Genomic DNA, 23,553 nt, shown 5'->3' on the forward strand with positions numbered 1-23,553 from the left:
TGCTAGTCAGTGAAATCTATTCACAATTATTAAAAGTAAAGGTAGTGTCTTTATCACTACCACGGAAACTGATATAGGAAAAGGCACTGTGATGATCTTTGCAAGAATGGAGCGCATTCAACTTCCCAAATGCGGGGAGAAATTCCAGGTGTCACAGGAGAAATCAGCTTCCGCTGAAAGTATGGTGGCACTGGGAAAAGACAATAAACAGAATTGTTTGCATATGCATTTATGTTTTTTTTTAAAAAGTAACAATTGTACCACTGCATGACTGAGGAACATGATTTGTAACCAGTGCTGCCTTTCATGACATATTATGGAGATCCCAACTGCTCTCAGTTGAGACATTAAAGATCCAATGCTGTGGTTTTAACAAGAACAGTACAGCACAGTATGTGCCGAACATGATGCCAAGGCCATCTCTCATCTCCCTCCACATATTCCATATCCTTCCAGTCCATGCCTTTCTAAAACTCACTTAATGTTGAAAAATAATAGGACTACTTTCACAATATCTTGGCTAAAACAGATACCTCACTTGGTACTAGTAAAGCAGATGATTTCATCATTGCTGTGTCTTGGACCTTGCACATTAGTCTCCATGCTTCATAAGTGATAGGAGAAGAATTAGACCATTCGGCCCATCAAGTCCAGTCCACCATTCAGTCATGGCTGATCTATCTTTCCCTTTTAACCCAATTCCCCTGCCTTCTCCCCATAACCCGACACCCGTACTAATCACAATCCTATGACAATGATTCAATTAAAAACATTTTTTATGATTGTAAAATACTTTGAGATGTTTCATGGTTGTGCAAAAATGTAAGTTTACATTAATAGAACAAAACTCCAGGATTGTAGCTAATGTTAGGAAATTCTTACAATGCTTATTGAAATTTGCAAGTTCAAAAATTGCAATTATAAATGTTTTATTTAAATAAAAGTCACAGCACAAATATTTGCAGCCAAAACATTTTTCAAACTTTGAAGTGGATATTTTGACCCAGTTCGAAATAAATTGGAACAAATAAATTTGTGCACCATTGGAACAAATAAATTTGTGGTCCATTTAGCCAAAGGTTACTCTGCCTTTCAGTAAGAACAAGGCTCAATCTCAAATCCACAATCCTCAGATGAACTGATTCAAAATGTATCAATCCCAGACTAGAACACACCTGATGACAGAGTATCAAGAAGTCTCATATTCTGTGAATTCAAGAAATCTCTTGCTTCAATCCCAAATGAGAATTTATTTTGAGATTATCCAGTACCATTCTAGATGTTCCAGTGTTGGGCATCAACATCTAATTTATCAACTCTCTCAGAAAATGGGTATATTTCAATGAGGTCATGTGTTGTTCCTCAGAGCCCCAATTATGTGTGGGTTCCTACTCGTTCCTTCAGAAGCAAATTCTGCACCCCAAAAAAAGATCAGCCATATGAATTCACGCTTTAGGTTTTCACAGGAACACCGACCAAAACTGCTCCAGTTGTGGTGTGAATGGCCCAGTAAGACTTCCTTACTGCACTGTAGAATGCTTGCTGCCCATTCTACTTATCTACCAAAGCCTGGATCCTTCATAATGCCACGATTTTATAGTTGGCCTTTAAAAAAAAGTTGTTCTTTGTATCCAGATGACTTATTTTCTCCTTCTTCCTCACTACATAATCCATTGAAGTTCTTTCATGGACTCTGCTCTCTCACAGCACTTTGTTCCACCTGCAAATCTAGACACATTACCTTCAGTCCTTTCATCCATTATTAATTGAAATCCAAGGGCTCAGCACTCATTCCACAAGTAACAAGCTGCTAACCCAAATATTTCAACTCAACTTTTTTTTTTTTTTTTTTATAAATGCTTTCCCACACTATTATAATTTGACCTGCAACTTTTTTTTAATGTGGCATGCGCCAAAATGTCTCCTGAAAATCCAGATAAACTACAATTGCTGGTTTGCATCCTCATCTGTCTTGCTTGTCATACCCTTGGATAAATTCAGATTTCTCAAGATTTTTTGTTCTATTAGATTCCTATTTTCCCCACACCAAACACAATTTCTCCATCATAAAACTACCTACCCCCCTCCCCAATAATATAATATTCTAAGACCCCTGCTGCCATGTTTTATTAGATTCCAGCATATACCAACCAAGTGATGGCTTGACAACATCTGTGGTTCTCCATCCCCCATCCCCCCCCTTCCTTGAATAATACAAATGTCTACATTTTAATTCACTAGGACCACTATTCCAGTATATTTTGGAAGTTTGTCGTAAATATATCCATCACCTCAGCAGCCACCTATTTTAGATCCCTGGCTCATCAGTCACTTGGATGAGATAATTTGTTCTGTTAACAAATACAGAGATTCCTCACTAGACTATTCGTTGTCTACAACTTTTGATATATTCTTTAGATTTTTTATCATGTCTGATGCAAAATATTTGTTTTAATACCTCAACCATATGTTTACTTTCCATTATAATTTTGTCTTGGTCTGCCACTTACACTTTAAAAAAAGCATGTGAACCACTTCCTTTCGTCATACTGCGCCTAATAATGTCCACCAGGGTGTGTAGCATGACAGTGGCTCACCTGTATAAGACTACTCCTGATCTCCAACGGGGATAATTTCTTCAGTCACGAAAAATTCAAAAGTCTCCTCCTCCCAATCATCAACATTACTGTCCAGCTCATCAGTGTCCACACCTGTAAAGAGGAAGTATTTTCAATCAAAGCAACCCTCAAGGAATTGGATTCTCTCAAAGGAACATTTGAACCCTCGTCCAATCCTGCAGATCTCTTCACTCCGGTAAAATTTTGTTTCAGTTTTACTATTAGGAAATTGAATATTTGCCGAATTTGAGACAGCATGGAACATTATCTGATCAAATTACGCGGCCCCATGTTCAATAAATGTTTCCACTTTTATAATAAACTTCACCGATTCCACGCAACCAAAAGTGGTATTTATATTTAGTCCAGTGTAGGCACAAGGAACTATTGATGATGGAATTGCATGTTAAGTACTGGAGGAATTCAGCAGTTCAGGCATCTGTGGAGGGAATGGACAAGTGATGTTTTGGGTCGGGACCCTTCTTCAGACTGATTGTAGCAGGGGGAAAGCTGGAAAAAAATCCATTCCAGTTTACCAGCTTTCTCCCCTCTACTTTAATCGTTCTGAAGAAATGTCACCTGTCCATTCCCCCACAGCTGCTGCCTGACCAGCTGAGTTCCTCATTTGTTTAATCCCATACAAATATGTTACACTGGAATCATTTGTCAGCAACCAAGTTAAGGCTGCTCACTGTGTTTAGACTTCTTAACCAAAGCAAAGTAAACTCAAATAAATGCAAGGTGAGACGCTGCTTCAAGGAGTAGCCAGGTGGTTGTAGCCAACCTGCACAGAGTTCACAATTTGTTCCTGCCACACCTCCAATTTTATTCAAATGCAGTTTCTTAAACTCAGAACCAAAAGCCCAGTAATGAGTTTATAAAATAGATCAAGGACACAATTAATATTTTCTTTTACACAAAATAGCCTAATTTCAAATGGATCTTCACATGATGTATTTCACAAATGGAAGGACGTGATAATTCATATTTCCTTTGCAAGGTAACAATTCTACCGCTGTACCACCCTCATACAGTTTTTTTAGAAACTTTAAATTTCATTATACCTTATAGAAAGAGTTCTTAAACCATTCAATTTTAATACTAAACATATTAGCCATTACCTCCACGGAGCTCTAAACGTTGCGGCTTCTGCTCGGCGTACGTCTGTGTGGTCATCTCACGATATTTATGGAATTCTTCCATCATTCTACGTCGTTTATCTACCAATTCCTTTAAAGAAAAATATAATTAATGCATGAGACAGCTCTTAATCAAAGGAATATTTATTGAAAGACTAGGTTAAATAATACATTTCAAATGTTCTGTCTCGAAGAAATTATGATTAATACGATGCTAATGGTATAAAATAGGAGTGTTTGGAAACACAGCATACATCCATCCTAATTTTCATGTGAAATTGGATCAACAAGAGACTGAATTGAAGAAGTCTCAAGTTATTCAAGAAAACTAACCAATTCTTAACCAAAAATTCTTAATTTGGGAGATATTTGTTAAATTTCTAGTGACAGAACTGCACTCAGTAGTTTTATCAATTCAACAAACTGAAGCTATTTTAGTTAACATTAAACAAATAGTGACTACATGCTGTAGAAGTTGTTGCTTTGCCCGTTGAGAGAACATAAAGCTGCTACACCTTAATGCCATGGCATGTACACACATCTGAAGTTACAATGTTATCTCTGGGTACTTTCAAGAGTGAGCTAGATAGGGCTCTTAAAGATAGCAGAGTCAGGGGATATGGAGAGAAGGCCGGAACGGGGTACTGATTGGGGATGATCAGCCATGATCACATTGAATGGCGGTGCTAGCTCGAGGGGCCGAATGGCCTACTCCTGCACCTAATGTCTATTGTTAGTCTAAATTAAAAAAACACTTCATAAGGTCATAGGTAATAGGAGCAGAATTAGGCCATTCGGCCCATCAAGTCTAGTCCACCATACAATTGTGGCTCATCTATTTCCTAACTCCATTCTCCTGTCTTCTCCCCATAACCCATGACACTCGTATTAATCAAGAATCTATCTATCTCTACCTTAAAAATATCCATTGACTTGGCCTCAGCCTTCCATGTTATAATCACTTAATTCTTGATCATTATACGTTAAGAAATAACAAGCTCCTTTTTAATCAAATAAACAATTTTCTAAGCTATTTCCCGAAGTGACAATAATCAGCCTTGGATTTTAGCAAGTTTTCATAGCAAAGCACTTACCTTGGAAGCCTTGGACTGACTCAAACGATCTTTCTGCTCAAAGATCTTGGAATATTTCTTATAATCTTTCTTGATTTGCTGGAAAGAGATGTAAACATTATGAAATAAAGTGCATTCTTAATATGATACAATTGCCTACAACAGCGATATAAAATGATCTTATATGTAGAAGAATTTTATACATGCACTCGGAATATAACCATGCCACACAGAGACATGATCAAGCTTGTGATATATATAAAATGGCAAAAAAGTAAATAGGTCGATTAGCAGGTTTGTAGATGACGAAATAAAGGTAGTTGTGGATAGTGAAGAAAGTTATCAAAGGCTACAGCAGGGTACAGATAATGTGGCACAGAATTGGCAAATGTAGTTCAATTCAAACAAGGTGGCGTACGGAATGCTTGCCTTCATCAGTCGAAGCATTGAATGAATAAAAGACAGGATTCCACGGGTCGCTGTACAACACTTTGATCAGGCCACATTTGGGATGACCTTAATGATCTTCAAGAGGAATTTGGAAAGGCACATGAACATATGGGTATGGAGGAATATGGATCATATGCAGAAAAGATGGGATTAACTTAATCTGGCTTCATATTTGGAGCAGGTATAGTGGTGGTCCAAGCACCTGTTACTGTGCCGTACAATTTGATGTTGCTTTCATACGTTTCTCCCAATTAGCCCTCAGCCAATGATGCTAGCAGAGCAGGACTTCAAGATCTTTTCACAGATAGATTTTTAAATCAAGGGGTCGCACTAGAAATGTTTATACAAATAAGTACTTGACAGATACCTTAAGCTGATCCTGAGAGAGCAGGGTGGCAGGTCTTGGTCTCCACAGCAATTGGCAGAAGCGATCCTTTGTGTTCTTTTGTAGGAGACGTCCTTGGAACGTCCACATCCAGTATGCATTGTCCACCTAATAACACACGGCAACATCCACGGCATTACAAACGAGTCCTAGGTGCTGCAGATATACATCTTTCTCAACATGGGACATTTGAAATATCTTACATGAAAGCAGGTGCGTGAAATACTCGTCTCCACCAAACGCGCAACACTAAGGAACCAAGAGATTCTTCAAGGGATATCAGCTTTCCCACTTCCATAATGCAGAACTCACAGGTCCTGCGACTTATGCCACAGAACGGATACAATAACATTCTAGTCCTAACAATCTTTGAACACACCATTAGATTTAGTTTTTAGTTTTAGAGATTCAGCATGGAAACAAGAGCTTCAGCACACACCGAACAGTGATCACACATTCACCAGCACTGTCCGACACACTAGGGACAACTTACAAAAGCCAATTAACCTACAAACCTGAACATCAGGGGATCGTACAAACTGCGCACAGACAGCACCCATAGTCAGGATTGAATCCAGGTATCTGGTGCTGCAAGGCAGCAACTCTACCGCTACGCCATTGTGCCGGCCTTGTATATCAATTACATTACTACAGCTATTATATCTAATATAATAGATCTATTATATCTAATATAAACTCAATAGTTACCCAACCAGATGCAACTAAATTTAAAGTAGCTCTTTCTTCCCAATAGCCCTTTCTGGCTTAAGCCCTCCCTTCACCACCTCCAGTTTAAATTCCATTTGGAATATTTTGGAGGACCAAGAAACCAAGAACCAAGTTGGACTTGCTGCTCCTTCAGCCTGAGCTGCAAGTGCTAATGAGACACCTGGCATTTGAGGAAAGTATATTCAGCTTACCTTGTGACTCCACCACGATACTGAAGTCACCACATATCGTCCGGTTGGATCCCATTCAATGTCAGAAGCCATATAATGCTCAGCTACATTCATCAACGTGCAATCTGATGTGTCAAAGAAGGCTAAAGCACCATTCATGCTACAAAATAAAGAATACCTCATATTAACCAACTAACAAATACTTATTTCAGTACAAAAGGTTACCAAATTTACACATTGTTTTTTATTTTTATGTACTGTAACTAGGGCACAAAAGTTCCCTATTAAAAACCGAAAAACATTTCACTAACCGCAAAACAGTTTCCAAGAATCTCAGATTGGAAAAGATACAATTCACAAATGTAATTTTAATTTTAAGAAAAGGTTAACTTCGATTGGTGCTCAATAATATAACCGTCACGTTAAAAAAAAACCCACACATGTTGCTGGATAACTCAGCAGGTCAGACAGTATCTCTGGTATGCATGGATAGGTGACCTTTTGTGTCGGGACCCTTCTCCAGTTCATAGAACGGTCCCGACTGAACACGTCACAATAGACAATAGGTGCAGGAGTAGGCCATTCGGCCCTTCGAGCCAGCACCCCCCCCCCCGCCATTCAATGTGATCATGGCTGATCATCCCCAATCAGTACCCCGTTCCTGCCTTCTCCCCATATCCCCTGACTCCGCTATTTTTAAGAGCCCTATCTAGCTCTCTCTTGAAAGCATCCAGAGAACCTGCCTCCACCGCCCTCTGAGGCAGAGAATTCCACACACGTATCCATGTCTTCCAGAGATGCTGCCCGATCGGCTGAGTAACTCCAGTATACAGTGTGTTTTTTTTATAAAACAACATCCGCAGTGCCTTATGTCTATATGGCCATTTCTTTCATCTTCTGAAGTGACTCATGCCAAGCTTTGCATCAAGCAATGCTCAATAAAATGGTGGACTCTGCAGGATTACTCAACTGTTGGGCAACTGTGAGCTGATGTACTATGTCCAATATAATGCTTAAACAAAAAATACCATCTCCAGTAGATTTAAATTTTTTTTAGTTTAGAGATACAGTGTAGAAACAGGCCCTTCGGCCCACAGAGTCCGCACCGATCCCCGAACATTAACACTATTCTACACACATTAGGGACATTTTACACTTATACCAAGCCAATTAACCTAAAAACCTACACGTCTTTTGAGTGTGGGAGGAAACTGAAGACCTCAGAAAAAACCACGGGGAGAATGTACAAACTCCATACAGACAGCACCCGTACTCGAGATCAAATCTGGGTCTCCGGTGCTGCATGCGTTGTAAGGCAGCAACTCTACTATACCACTGTATCGCCTAGATCTTCGGATGATCTCCTTTCTGCTCGAGTTCCTACTCTGAAAACACCACAAAATCAGCTATATGTCTACCTCTACTAAAATATGAAAATTTAGATTTGTCTCATTTATTTTGATGTTGACCCCTGACCCTCCTCTCCGCCTGGATTTTTTTACCCCATAGCATGACAAAGACATATCCAGAAAAGTATTTAATATCATAATACCACTCACCTCCGCAGACCAGCCACTACCAAAAATTGGCCTTGTGGACTCCAAAAGATACTGTTACCTTGCTGTTTATCAAACACTTCTGCAGAAATAAAAATATATGAACTAAGTACATTTTACTTTCATTTTAACTTCAGTTATTACTTGATCTTTGTTGTTCAATGATGGCAATTAACAAATTTGACTTTTATTCTGTTACAAAAACAGATTGACAAGCGCCAACCATTTGCAATAAGACTATTAACAGATCAACAAAAACAAATTACCTATTAAAAACATAATTCAGTTTCATGCCATGCATCAATACCCAAAGGCTATTAATCTACAAGTATTCTTACATATAATAAATTATACACTTCTCTTTTCCCTACAACTTGTCAAGTTACATTTTCTCTAGGAAATGTCATTTTGCAATCAGAAAGAAACATTGCAATATTTTAATAGTAATAGAAATGAGCAATAACTAATTACAAAATCCAACAGATTCCATAAGAATAGCAAATAGAAATTATGAGCCATATTGGTTAGCATCCTAATTTTATGCTCGTTACATTTAACAAGTGGATGGAATGTAAATCATTCCATCCAAATCATTCTGCAGAAACCAAATATCGTTTGAACTTCATTTGAGGTTCAAATGACAATAAACGGTATTGTATTGGTATTGTATTCTATTGTAAATATAAAATGTATGACATGTAATAAAGCAATATTTAGAAAAGTATGGAGTTTAAACTGCAAGTCCCCACTCAAATTAAAGCAAGGACATCTTTGTTCTTGCTTCTGTTTGCCTAATCAAAACAATATAATACAATCTAACTTAAGTATTTTGCATATTGAAAATTAAGTTAAAACACATGTAGGGCATACACTGGGTTTATCTTTAGAATCAAAAAATCAAAGTGTTACTTAGATTTGAAACATGTCAGTACTCAGCACAATTTATGTTCAGATACTATAAATATGATATAGGGGCACTGGGAAATTCATAAAGCTTAACACAAAACTGCAAGGATACATATATCAGGAAAATTTGATCAGGTCGTTAGCTTAGGAATGAATGAGACGGGAGAAATCAAAACCACATCAATGTAAGACAGTCACCAATGAATTCAATACACTTACTGATGAGGTCGATTTTGCCATTATTCTTCACATGGTAGAAGGATACAGATACTCTAGGCACATCTCCATGTAGCACAGCAAACTTGCTTCCATTTGGCTCCCAAGCAAAAGCTATAATACCCTCTGACAAGATATGGAATGACAAGTTAGTATAAATAAGGCCCATTGAAGTTGCTTCAACCATAAATTAGGTCACCATCCACCCTTTTCTCAAAAATGAGATTCTCGAATGCAACATAATACAACCGACTTACATGAATTCATAATCATTCCCCATTCAATAGATCAAATTAAATAACTGTAGCCATTGAAAAGTTCCTATACAATGCAACAGTGATGAAAGACTAAGGACATTTGTTGTTCTTGGAGCATAGAAGCCAGATTTGGGAGAGGTTAAAGGGATTTATCAAAAAGGAAAAACATTTCCATCAATAGGTTTAATTTAGTGAAACAGCGTGGGAACAGGCCCTTCGGAAGACCGAGTCCGGGCTGACTAGCACATCAACACTATCCTACACGCACTAGGGCATTTGCACATTTATACCAAGCCAATTAACCTACAAACCTGTACATCTTCAGTGTTGCTTTAAGTAATTTAGAAAAATAACCAGAGGCAGCAGAACTGTATTCTTAAAAATAATAATTTCTTATGATCTAAATTGCATTGGCAGTAAGCAGATTCAACAACATACACATGCGAATTGGATAAATGGTGAAAGGAAAATATCCACCCGAGATGGGCCTGCTGTGCTGTATCAATCCATCAACTCATACCCACAAGATAGATTATGAAAATGCAACACAAATTCTGCATAAAAGAACAATTTAAATTTTGTTGACATGAACTTCCACAGTAGTATGAAAATGTTTTGGGTTTTTTTTTGCTCCACTGTAAGTTTTTTTTGCTCCACTGTAAGAACACACACAAGGCTCACCTTTCGTTTCCACAACGTCTACAGGAACCTGTTTTTCCCTCATTCTGAAGATTTCAAAGTTAGTTACGAGACCCTGCAAATGAAAGACATCAAACATGCAATTTATTTCAGGTCATAATAGTTTGCAGCAGTTATTACTATCACATTTAGAGTGAATTAAAGCATAAATGTCAAGATACAAATCCATACAGAAAATAAAAATAACCTGGTCTTTAAAAGCACCACAGGTTAAAATAAATGTTTTACAATAATTCCTGAATAATGACTTCAGTTAACTTATTACATTGTAACTACAATAGAATATCAGCCACAAAACCAGAAATTGCTACAAGATGATCTTGATACAAGAATCACCAATGACTGGAAACAAACAGTTTCTACAATCAATGTGTAGGAAAGAACTGCAGATGGTTTAAACTGAAGGAAGACACAACATGCTGGAGTAACTCAACGGGACCAGCAGTGAAAGAAGGAGAGAAGGAATCAACTTCAGTGACCAACTAACCAACCAGTTGAGATTCCAGATGCTTCTACATCTGGCTCTGGTATTTCTCACACTCTCTTTAAACACTAGGTTCAGTTCCCCCCTTATTGTCCCTTTAAACATACTGGGCTCGCTAGAAAATTTATTATACTACATGTTTTTAAAAAAAGGGAATTAAAAATACATTGGGTATAAATAGGACTAATATCTAAGTTTGGAAAGTCCGCCAGTCTATCATCACCAAGTCCAGATGACGCCACAATATCAAAACATACTCACTTATTAACTGGGGAATAAAGTTACAAGAGGCAAGACCTTCAAATTGTGGATTCAGTATTCCTCATTTATTCCTTCCTAATTTGAGAATAGAAATTTTACAGCACAGAAGGACTACATCTTCATAGCGAAAGAAAGGAAGAGGCTGAGACAGTAGGCTTGTGGGAGAGCTGGAAAGGGGAGGAAAGGAGGGAGAAAGTAAGGACTACCTGAAATTGGAGAAGTCAATGTTCATGTCGCTGGGGTGTAAACTACCCAAGCGTAATACGAGGTGCCGTTCCTCCAATTTGCGCTGGGCCTCACTCGGGCAATGGCGAAGGCCCAGGACAGAAAGGTCGGAATTCGGAATGCGAGGGAGACGAAGTGCTGAGCCACCGGGAGATCAGGTTGGTTAGTGCAAACTGAGCGGAGGTGTTGGGTGAATTTCACTGCATCCTACTCTGCCGGGTGGCGCCAGCAATGGCTGCCTCGCCAACAGTGTCTGTCTGTCCCTTCTTTCTTTTGGTGTTTGTTTGTATGTGTTAAATGTATGTTTTTCGTGTTCTTTAGCTTGTTTTATGTGGGGGTGGGGGGGGAGTGAGAGTTGGGGAAAACTTTTTCTAATCTCTTACCTCAGAGGCGATTTTTTTCCGTATCGTATCTCCATCCGCACTGCGGCCCAACATCGAGGAGTTGGTGGCCTTTGCTGGAGACCGACTTAGAGAGCACCACCGCAGGTGTCTGCGGACTTTAAAATCACGGAGCTCGCGATCCATTTGCCAGGGATCGACCACCGAGCTCTATAGCGGGAGTCTGCAGGACTTTAACATCACGGAGCTCGCGGTCTCTGTTCAGAGACCGACTTCGGGAACTCCAAGCTGCAGGAGCTTTGACCGCCCCGACTGCGGAGAGTTCGACTGCCCCGACGGCGGGAGAATAAAAGACGAAGATTGGACTTTATTGCCTTCCATCACAGTGAGGAACGTGGGGAATCCGCTGTGGTGGATGTTTATGTTAACTTTTATGTAGCTGTATGTCTTGTCGCTTTTTTTTTTTTTTTTTTAAGTATGGCTGTATGGTAATCCGAATTTCACTGCACCTTAATTGGTACATGCGACAATAAACTGACCGTGAAACCTTGCTCTGACAGCGAGAAGGTGGAGGTTACAAAATCAGTAAAATGGTATACAATTCTTTTGATGACATTATCTACAGATTAAGCACATACCTGTATACCTTTCAGGGTTCTATCAACTTTCACACACAAGTAATCTCCGTTTTTCTGCCAGTGTAATTTACATTCCACCACATTGAAAAGATTGCGAACTCTCATTTCTTGCCTCGTCGGAAACTGCATTAGTGAGACTCGGGCTGGAATATCTTTATCTTCTGGCACCCAAAATGCAATAACATTATCACCTGGAGACCACGAGAATTCCCTGTTGGAGAATCGTATTATGATTAAAAAGCAGCCAATGTGCATCGTGGCTTGAGATGTAACCAACTGCAAAGTAATGAAAGCAATAGTAGGATAGCATTAGGCAATCAAATTCAGCAGAAAGACAAAGCATGAAAGGGAACAGTCGAACAGCAATTTGTAAAATAAAAAGTTCAGAAACAATAAGATTGGGTATGTAATTATGAGATTAATAAAAATCTAGCAGCTGGTGCAAAGTATACTTACTTTATGCCACAGGTCTTGAGACTCTTCTTATCTAACAGACCCATAGACTGGAAAAGAAAATTAATTTTGCTATTGTTCCTCAAGTGGACAGTAAAATCAAGATTCTACATATACACATTCAAGAGAAAGAAATCACAGATGATTTTCAAAAAGTAATCACTTCCTCTATTGGTGACAGTTTTAAAATCCAATACCATTCAGAATTGCTTAGACTTTGCATTTTCCCATTACTCTCCACCAATCTGTCTGAGACATTCAACAGTTCCGCACCCAAATGGCCTGCCTTGGACTTATCTGGACTTTCAGAAGGCTTTCGACAAGGTCCCACATAAGAGATTAGTATACAAACTTAAAGCACATGGTATTGGGGGTTCAGTATTGATGTGGATATAGAACTGGCTGGCAGACAGGAAGCAAAGAGTAGGAGTAAATGGGTCCTTTTCAGAATGGCAGGCAGTGACTAGTGGGGTACCGCAAGGCTCAGTGCTGGGACCCCAGCTATTTACAATATATATTAATGATCTGGATGAGGGAATTGAATGCAATATCTCCAAGTTTGCGGATGACATGAAGCTGGGGGGGCAGTGTTAGCTGTGAGGAGGATGCTAGGAGGCTGCAAGGTGACTTAGATAGGTTGGGTGAGTGGGCAAATGCATGGCAGATGCTGTATAATGTGGATAAATGTGAGATTATCCACTTTGGCGGCAAGAACAGGAAAGTAGACTATTATCTGAATGGTGGCCGATTAGGAAAAGGGGAGATGCAACGAGACCTGGGTGTCATGGTACACCAGTCATTGAAAGTAGGAATGCAGGTGCAGCAGGCAGTGAAGAAAACAAATGGTATGTTAGCATTCATAGCAAAAGGATTTGAGTATAAGAGCAGGGAGGTTCTACTGCAGTTGTACAGGGTCTTGGTGAGCCCACACCTGGAGGATCGCGTACCGTTTTGGTCTCCTAATCTGAGGAAAGACATTCTTGCCATAGAGGGAGTAGAGAAGGTTCACCAGACCGATTCCTGGGATGGCAGGACTTTCATATGAAGAAAGACTGGATAGACTCGGCTTGTACACACTAGCATTTAGAAGATTGAGGGGGGATCTTATAGAAACTTACAAAATTCTTAAGGGGTTGGACAGGCTAGATGCAAGAAGATTATTCCCGATGTTGGGGAAGTCCAGAACTAGGGGTCACAGTTTAAGGATAAGAGGGAAGTCTTTTAGGACCTAGATGAGAAAATCATTTTTTACACAGAGAGTGGTGAATCTGTGGAATTCTCTGCCACAGAAGGTAGTTGAGGCCAGTTCATTGGCTATATTTAAGAGGGAGTTAGATGTGGCCCTTGTGGCTAAAGGGATCAGGGGGTATGGAGAGAAGGCAGGGATGGGATACTGAGTTGGATGATCAGCCATGATCATATCGAATGGCGGTGCAGGCTCGAAGGGCCGAATGGCCTACTCCTGCACCTATTTTCTATGTTTAGTAATTTTGACAATGAATCCTAATAGGCACCTTTAGGGTTCCAGCATTCTCTTACTTTACCTTGACCCTTTCCCTCCGCTTTTTGTTATTCTATTTAAATATCCTCTAGACATATGATAAATCTTCATCAATCCCTCTCTCAGCCAGCACCACCAGCACGTGTACCATTCAGTCCCTTTTAGTCTTCACCCTACAACAGACATCCCTGCTGTTTTCTCCACCTTTGTCCTGCCTCAAAACAACTTCCACCATGTTGAATTTTGGAGTCTGTCCAATTTGGTTAATGGTCACTGACCCAAAACATTAACTCCCTACAAATACCACCTCGCCTGCTAAAAATATTTTAAAAATTGTTTTAATTTGATTTGCCAAGTAAATTCATTATTTGGGAAGTTTGCAAAATCGTTCACGACAAAAATTAAATGTAATTATTAGTTCAGATTTTAATGCAGCCTGTACTTTTAAGTTCTTATGCTGAAATTACAGGTCTGAAAACAATCTATCCCCCATTTTCCATGACTAAACACCAATTGTAGCTCATGCTTCTAACCCGAGTTATATTCAAATTACTCAATTTCTGCCATTTAGAAACACACTTAAAAGAAAAATAATGATACAACATGTTGACTTCATGATGATTCAAGCACTAAAAATCCTAGAATTTAACAGATATACTCACAGGTGCTTCATAAATACTAAGTGTATCTTGTGTCATTCGTGCGAAAAACTTGCCATCATGGCTCCACCTATTCAAGAAGGTACAGTTAAGTTTACATGTACAGTCCAAATCCCTCCCTACAGGGAGAGGGGGAGAATATGGCTATTAACAATTAAAAAGATGGTCTTAATGGTCATAAAGATGGACAATGAGGGGGTGCCGGTGGAAACAAAACCAGTTACTTTTGCACACCTGTTTTAATTATTTGTTCATAGGTCACTGTTCACTATTCATTTGTTCATTGCAAAGACCAACATTTCCTTTCATCCCCAATTGTCCACTGAACTCCAGCCCAGGGTCTGGAGTCACATATGAGCTAGACAGGACAAAATGGTAGCAGAGTTCCTTCTCTGAAGAACACAAGTGAAACAGATGTGGTTTTATGACAATCTAGCAGATATACAGTGCCCTCCATAATGTTTGGGGCAAATAAATAAATGACGGGTCTTAGTCCCAAACATTATGGAGGGCACTGTATGATTATTATTTTTATATTAGGTTAACATCTATTAAATGTCCAGATTTGTTTAATTGTTTGAATTTAAATTGCTGAATGGAATTCAAACTTATTTGTGAATCAACCGCCCAGGACTCTGAATACCAATCCAAAATGCTTTTCTATATTTTGGACATAAGGCTTATCAGCTACAGCTTAGTCAATAGGGTTGTGAAGGCAACAAGAGGTGCGGCAAAGAAAATAACTGAAGGGTGATTCTTCCTTTTCCTGGTTTAGCAATAACTGGCTTCCAGGGGTAAATAAATCGATACATAAAAAGTTATAGCTGACAGGTAACAGCACAGGTGTTTAAATTGTGCACATTCACAAGACTTAAAAATACAAAAAGTAAACAGTTACAAACTTGCTTTCTTCAGGATTAATTAACTACCTTCTGGCACAACAAAGGCTATCTTGAGATCATACTTACTTGAATATTGGCCAATGGGCTGAGCTCTCACAATGAAACCCTCGCTTCTTCTGGCCTGTTAGTACATCCCAAATGATGATAGCTTGAGGGTCATCTTTTGTGTCCATTAAAGGACTAAATGACACCATATATCTGTGGGGCAATCAAAAAAAAACAAATCGTCAATGTTCATATACATCCTTCTAACGTTCATTCTTTAGCTTTGTTGCCACTTTTAGTTTAGTTTAGAGATACAGAAGTATACAGCCTGTCAGATCCACACAGTCTCATCCACTCATCACTCCATGGAATCTCATTCAGAGATTCCTCGTACTCTGAGATTTTTTTAATAATACATTTTGCTGGGCAGTAATTTAATCCGGATCTGCTATTGCTTGAGGTGGACACACTTCTGATGTTCATAATAACCAGCCGGAGGAGTACATTCCGCCACAATCTCAAATTTTACAGAGATCACAAAAAATGCACAACATTTTTGCCTGCAATCTTTTTGTTGATAATGACCGAATATCAACTGATGAAAGAACAAACTACCTTCCAAAGCAGTTATCATATGTAGCAATATACGCACGACTACACGACCAATGCAGATATAAATCTCTATTCCAAGTACTCGCATTACTGTACCCAAAAACATTGCTACAATGCAATCCACATTATGCGGCTGCTGAACAAATGAAGAAAATTTTCAGAGCCTTAAGTACGAATGTGAAGAGTTAGACATGGGCAAAATAACATAACATTTTACTGAAGGAATATGGTGTAGGTAAATATTTTAACATTTTATGGGCACACAGTGCGGGTCTATAAGCCCTACATCTAACTAAAGTATATACCTTTCACATGGAGAAAAATCAATTAGCTGAACTCCTTGGTGGCTAAATCGTTGAATCTGCTTGAACTTCTCCCCGCCCCAAAGAGCAATACCACGCTGATGGAATGTCGTTAGGTACGTGCCTTTGGGAGACCAACGAACGTACGTTTCTGTCCAACGCTGCAAACAGAAAAACTCATTAACAATCCTAACATCTCCACCCAGATCAGCGATTACCCAAAGCAAACAGAATAGTTCATATGCCTAGTTTAAAAATGACAATATATTGGCTACTACATCAGTTTACCAATAGGTAAATATACCAAATGCTCACTCTGGGCCTAGCTAAACCTTTGATTGAAAGCTGTAATGATTAGTTTGAATTGCATCCTAAATAAAATGCCTCAAAAAAACACAATTTTTAGTTGTAAGAACTGAAGGGTGATACGTCTCGATCAACATCTGTGGGATCATTTGTAACAGTCGTTAACAACGAGGCATCATAATACGAATTTCTATCAGTCATCCATACGTTTATTGATGTTGAAAGGTCGGAATTTGTACATTAACTTTAAGCAATCCTTTTTATAATGATCTCTTAGGTAATTTTACATCCACTAGTCTCAGCAGAACTTAATAGCTTATTGCAAACTAATGACAATATTACAATGATTTCAAGCATGTGGAAACAAAAAAAGTAATAAGATATGAATCAACTTCATAGAGTTCACCTTCTACAATGTTAGTCAATGAATGATAATTTGTAAAGTAGTGAACTACTACTGCAATTCATTTCCGTCAGCCCATCAGGCTCAAATGACACAGCGGTTGTGATGTTAGAAAAAAGTCAAATCCAGAGTTACCCATTCTTCCCAGATTTGTCATATTCCTTGGCTCAATATAATTATACACTCATTTTAAATGTTACTCTCTAAAAATACACTTTGTATTTGAATCAATGCTAACTGCTTCCACCTAGCAGCTGGCATATGCAGTACATTAATTGTGCATACCCATTGTTATTAGGCACTGTACATATTACTGGCACAAGTAAAATAATAGTGCATTTCAATTATCAGAAAATAATCCAGATGCACATAGGATTTATAATATGATTGGCGAATGATCATACTCACTGCTCGCTCTTCAATAACAACAGGTTCCTTTGTATCATTCCACATAATAGCTGTTCTGTCCCCAGACTCGTAGATAACACTGCATTGGTCTCTGCAGTCTGGATCCTCTATCCAGTGTCGAAGATTCCCCTGCATAATACGTAGGTGTTATCAATGTGTAACTAACTTTCAACAAAAAAATATCAATTTTGAAATGCCATTATTGAAAACTGAACTTTTCCCATGTTAAACTTACACTGCTTATAATGGACGTGTTTCTAGTAACAAAATTTGCCCACCATATGCTGTGGTTTAAAAAAAGGATCTTCATTAGTGTAAACAGTTGTTTGAACTTCTGAAAATAGCTACTCCAATTCATTGTTTTAATTTGCACCTTAGTAGCCAACAATTGGAGTATTAAAATCATATGTACCATTGAGTATAGAGATAGTGTAGAAAAAGGCCCTTTGGCCCACCGAGTCAGTGCCAGTTATATATCAATCACCTCTTCAAAGGTCAAAAACTTTATTTGCCATTTGTGCTTACACACATAGGAACTCTTGTGCGGTTGTTCAGAGTCAAGTCAAGTCAAATTAAAAAGACACACAGAAAGACACATAATCTATAAAAACATATACTTCTCTAGAAATAGAAAAGAAAGTGCCTAAAACCCTATATAAAGGGGAAAGTGAGAGCATTGTAAATTGCACAAACCCTATATAAAAGTGTCGATTGCATTGTAAATTGCACAGGATAATATAATATGATATGCTATGAGGTAGGTCAGGACATCAGTTCATTTTGTTTTAGCCAAGAGTCTCACTGTGGCAGGGAAGAAGCTCTTAAAAAAGCGTGCTCTGTTTGTGGCGATGCTGTCCGCTCATCTGTGCCTGAGGTTGTATGTGCAGTTTTTGTGTTTGAGCAGGGAGTGAGCTGGATGTAGTGTGTCTCTGATGATTCTCTCTGCTCTTTTTTGACAGCGCTGTGTGTAGATTGTGTCCATGGAGGAGAGTTCCGTTCTGATAATCCTCTCTGCAGTCTTTATGACTCTTTGCAGAGCCTTCCTCTCTGTCTGTGTGGTGTTTCCATACCACACCGTGATGCCTGTGGTGAGGATGCTCTCTATCAGTCCTTTGTAGACCTGGGTGAGAGGGCGACAGTGCAGACCAGCTTTTCTGAGCAGCCTGATGAAGTACAGTCTCTGCTGGGCTTTTTTCACTGTGGCAGCAGTGTTCAAAGTCCAGTTCAGATCTGATGTTCTGATCACTCGTTCCATGTTATTCCACTTTCACATCCTGCACACTAGGGGGAATTTACAGAAGCCAATTAACCTACAAACCTGCACATCTTTGGAATGTTGGAGGAAACTGGAACACCCGGAGAAAACACACAAGGGAAGAATGTACAAACTCCACACGGACAGTACCCAAGATCAGGATCTAACCCGGGTCTCTGGCACTGAGGCAGCTGCTCTACCGCTGCACCACGGTGGTGCCTGGATTTCATAGGCACTTCTGACACATGAATAAAGTTAATGATTTTTTACTCGAGACTTGCAGTTCAGGTTGGATTTCTACGTTGAATCTCAAACATGTTACATTACCCAATACCAAAAAAACCCTGATGTTGAATATCGGTACATGGAAAATAATGAACTTCCAATAATACTTCTTGCAAATGACTTGTCTTGCAATTGGTTTAACATATTACAATCACTTACAAAATCTTTGAAAGGCTGTTTCTCTGGAATTTCCCAATCATCGCTAATGTTCATGTATCTGGTAAGGAAATACAAATTGTAAGCAGATATTTGGAAATTATACACAGTATTTAATACTGCTAATGAATATTTCAGCCACAAGCAAGTTCTGGGCACTTTGAAGTCAAATAAGCAACACTGACATTTACTTCACAAACCACCACTCCACAGTCTCACTTGACACCCCCAATAACTGCCCTTCCCAATGTCTCATCAGCCACAACTGTGTAAAACATCACAATTAAGTATATTAAAATTTAAAATGTTCTTATTCCCACCAGAAATAACTAAATATTTCTCAAAATATCATAACTTGACATTTACTTATCAAAGTCAGTGAAGAGGTTGACTCGAAAGGTGTGTTGTTTATCCAACTTGTATCCATCGGCATTTTTTACAGCATCCACAGCACAAGCAGGTGAACTGTATTCCAAGAAAATGTACCTGGGAAAAAAACGGAACATTGCCACAAGGTTTATTGATTACACATATAACCTTTTAATATGTTACAAAAGTTGTCAAGTCAGTCCGCGAACAAAAAAAATGTAAAAGCCCGAATTGCTGGCCAGATCATAAAATTTTATTTTTGGACATACAATATTGTGATGCTGTTCTTCAATATGGTTTGGTTCATTACAATCAAGCTTCAACCGAAACACAATTATTGCTGCTGGAGATGTGTATGTTAATGGAAACATACCCTTTAGTCTTCCCATCTGCTTCTGGGTAAAATTCATTTGCAATTTTCCCAAACTTGGAAAAGATCTTCTGGATGACATTCCGAAGCTTCTCCAGTCGGTCTGGTCCAACTTGTGGTACGTTGTCCACAACAATAACAGAATCTATGCCGTCGGCTTCTGCAGGTTGATCCTTTAAAATATCACCCACCAATTCTGCAAGAATTAAAAAAAAAATAATCACAATCATATTTGCAGTATTGATTTGTTTATAAACAAGACAAAATACTGGCAGGAGTGTCATGGGGGAGGGGGAAGAAATGCTGCTGTCTGTTAAAACAATTAAAATAAACGTCCCAATGTATATGATCAGTTGATGTGATACTTTTAGAGCATCAGAAAGATTTCAATAAGATGCTACTAGAGGTTATTAAACAAAATCAGAGTACATATTACATAGAATATAGAACAGTGCAGCAAAGGAACAGACCCTGTGGCCCACAATGTTTGTGTCGAACATGATACCAATGTCTGCTTGTACATCATACATTCCTATTCCTGACATTTCCATGTGCCTATCTAAAAGCCTATTATAAGCCACTATCATTTCTGCCTCCACGCCGCCCAGGCAATGAATTCCATATCCCCACTACTCTGCGTAAAAAAACTTTCCCCCGTCACCCTACAGCCATGCACTCTGGACGTTTCCACCCTGGCAAAAAAGGTTCTGGCTGTCTACCCTATCTATACCTCTTATAATTTTATATCTCGTCTGATCAGCTGAGAAGGTTATTGGCTGCAACCTTGCCTCCATTGACAAACTGTACACTGCAGGGGCCATGAAGCGAGCGGGTAAGATAATCTCTGACCCCTCTCGCTCTGGCCCTTTACTCACAAACTCTTTGAATCACTTCCCTCTGGAAGGCGACTCCGGACTGTCAACGCTGCCACAGCCATACGTAAAAACAGCTTTTTACCACGAGTAGTAGCTCTACTCAATAACCAAAAATCTGTAGCCTCCTTTTGCTCTGGTATTTTATGTAATTCTCATGTTTAATCGATAATGTTTTATTATTAATGTTTAATGTTTTGTGTGTCATTCCTAACTGTCATTGTATGTCATGTTGTCACTTGCGGGCAGAGCACCAAGGCAAATTCCTTGTATGTGAATACTTGGCCAATAAACGTATTCATTCTATGAAGTCTCCCTTCAATCTCCAACGTTCCAGGTAAAACAAATAAAGTCTATCCAGCCTCGCACTGTGGCTGAAGTCCTCTAATCCAGGCAGCAGCCTGGTAAACCTCCTTTGTACCACCTCCAATGCTTCCACACCTTTCCTGCAATGGGGCGGCCAAAACGGCACGCAATATTCCAGGCAGTCTAACCAAAGCTGCATTGTGACTTCCTGACTCTCGCTCCGAATGCCTGTAGCAATGAAAGCAAGCATCCTACTCTATCCACTTGTGTTGCCACTTTTAGTGAGCTATAAACTAGTATTGGGGATTATAAACTGGACTGGCTAACTTGCAGAAAACATAAGAAGAAATAATTTGCTTGTTGGATGGCTGTGAGTAGTGGGGTGCCACTAAGATCAGCACCAGGGTCAACCGTTTGGAAGAAGGGATCAAATAAAATATATCCAAGTTTGCTAACTATACAAAGTTTTGGGCCAGTATGGGTTACGAGGAGGATGCAGAGATCTTTGGAAGCAAGTGAATGATAGATTTTTCACTTTAGTTTAAAACAAAATGGGTTTTTTTCTAAAATGGCAAGAGGGTGAAAGATGTTGGTTTCCTGAGGTATTAAAATCTCTGGAAGTTAACACATAGGTACAATAAACAATTATAGGAAAGCAAATAATACACTGGCCTTTATTGCAATAAGATTTAAATGCAAGAATGGAAACATCTTGCTACCCCCATGCATAATCCTGGTGGAATTGCATCTGGAAAGTTGTGACCACTGCCCAGTCAATCATCGGCTCTGACCTCCCCACCATCGAAGGGATCTATCGCAGTCGCTGCCTCAAAAAGGCTGGCAAACATCATCAAAGACCCACACCATCCTGGCCACACACTCATCTCTCCGTTTCCATCGGGAAGAAGGTACAGGAGCTTGAAATCTGGAACATCCAGGTTCAGGAACAGCGTCTTCCCCACAGCCATCAGGCTATTAAACACGACATCAAACAAAGTCTGAACAATAACAGCCTATTGCACTTTATCTGTTTATTCATTGTGTATATATATATATGGTCTATGGTATATAGGCACACTGAACTTTTATCTCCTGTTCTGTATTAAGTTTACATATTCTGTTGTGCTGCAGCAACCAATTGTCCTATCTGGGACACATGACAATAAAACTCTCTTGGCTCTTGGAATTTAAGGGTCTCCTTACCCGTTTTAGAGCAAATGCTACAACAGTTCACCAGATCAATTCTGGAGATTACAGATCTGACTAGGCCTAGGCCTCAAATTTAGAAGAATGAGAAACATTCAAAAGTTGAGGGTCCCGACAAAGTAAATGCAGAGTTGGATGTTTCCTAGTGATCAGGAGTTTGAACAGGGATCAGTCTCAAAATAAAAACCAGCCATTCAAGACAGAAATGTGAAAACATTTCTTCACTCTATGGGTAGCGAACCTTTGGAGTTTTCTAGTGAGTTGCCTGTGAAGGCTCGGTTACTGAGCAACCTCAAGACATATCAAAAGCTTTTCAAATATATACTATGGATTTGATACTACCCTATTTCTGTACTTTGATCATGCTTGCTGCAAATTTCAGTTACTTTATTTAATTCAGCTTTTTTTCTCACCTAAAGTGACAAGCAAATCGAATTAATCATATTACAAATGTCCATGAAAGAAAATATTTTTTTAATGATAGAATCTTTCCATAAGTAAACTAAATCGGCTTTTTTTTTCTTGTATCATTGCAGGTGTTGTGCAAACTTATGAATAGCTTCCATTCCCAAAACAGGTTACAGAAGAATACATTCCACTTAAAGTGAAAATAGTTGAATAATTGCTTGTGCCTTTGTGATCAAGTTTATTATGTTGTAGCAAATATAAATGGAAATTGGTGTATTTGATTGCATTCGTGATGCTAATTGTTATCCTCCGGTTTTGATGCTCAAACTGATTTACATAGAGACTTTGAGGATCTTATGGAATAATATCCAGGCATAAAAGCATAGCGAATAAATATGGATTAGTCAGGAAATGGCGAGTGGTCATAACTAGTGATGCAAATATTCTGGAAGATTAGAAAGCTGGAAATTACAGAGACAGAGGAGTTAGATCATTGAGAGATTTTAAGACAAGGATAAGAATTTTGAAAACCAAGCCACTGTCTAACCAGAACTCAATTTAGCAAACAGAAGTACAGTGGAAGTTAGAACCTAGAAGTAGATGAATAATGAAAGGAGGCGGGGTGGGGCAAGGATTTATCTGCAGATA

At 38.9% G+C, this 23,553-nt stretch overlaps 1 protein-coding gene across 1 annotated transcript in view; it reads right to left on the reverse strand.

The window, feature by feature from the left end:
* The window catches only part of eif3b (eukaryotic translation initiation factor 3 subunit B), a 24,922-nt gene continuing 1,369 nt past the window's right edge, over positions 1-23,553 (reverse strand). The window contains exons 2-19 of the mRNA XM_033041044.1: positions 20,117-20,309; positions 19,741-19,860; positions 19,378-19,435; positions 17,679-17,807; positions 16,565-16,722; positions 15,729-15,860; positions 14,764-14,830; positions 12,604-12,650; positions 12,148-12,358; positions 10,181-10,253; positions 9,246-9,368; positions 8,124-8,202; positions 6,586-6,724; positions 5,648-5,773; positions 4,852-4,929; positions 3,740-3,848; positions 2,598-2,711; positions 1-190 (exon numbers count right to left, since the gene is read on the reverse strand). Of these exons, the coding sequence (XP_032896935.1) occupies positions 2,608-2,711; positions 3,740-3,848; positions 4,852-4,929; positions 5,648-5,773; positions 6,586-6,724; positions 8,124-8,202; positions 9,246-9,368; positions 10,181-10,253; positions 12,148-12,358; positions 12,604-12,650; positions 14,764-14,830; positions 15,729-15,860; positions 16,565-16,722; positions 17,679-17,807; positions 19,378-19,431 (1,629 nt within the window). The 5' untranslated portion in view covers positions 19,432-19,435; positions 19,741-19,860; positions 20,117-20,309 and the 3' untranslated portion in view covers positions 1-190; positions 2,598-2,607. The remainder of the gene's footprint in view (positions 191-2,597; positions 2,712-3,739; positions 3,849-4,851; positions 4,930-5,647; positions 5,774-6,585; positions 6,725-8,123; positions 8,203-9,245; positions 9,369-10,180; positions 10,254-12,147; positions 12,359-12,603; positions 12,651-14,763; positions 14,831-15,728; positions 15,861-16,564; positions 16,723-17,678; positions 17,808-19,377; positions 19,436-19,740; positions 19,861-20,116; positions 20,310-23,553) is intronic.

Source organism: Amblyraja radiata, chromosome 22, assembly GCF_010909765.2.
Source record: "Amblyraja radiata isolate CabotCenter1 chromosome 22, sAmbRad1.1.pri, whole genome shotgun sequence".
Lineage (NCBI taxonomy): Eukaryota > Metazoa > Chordata > Chondrichthyes > Rajiformes > Rajidae > Amblyraja > Amblyraja radiata.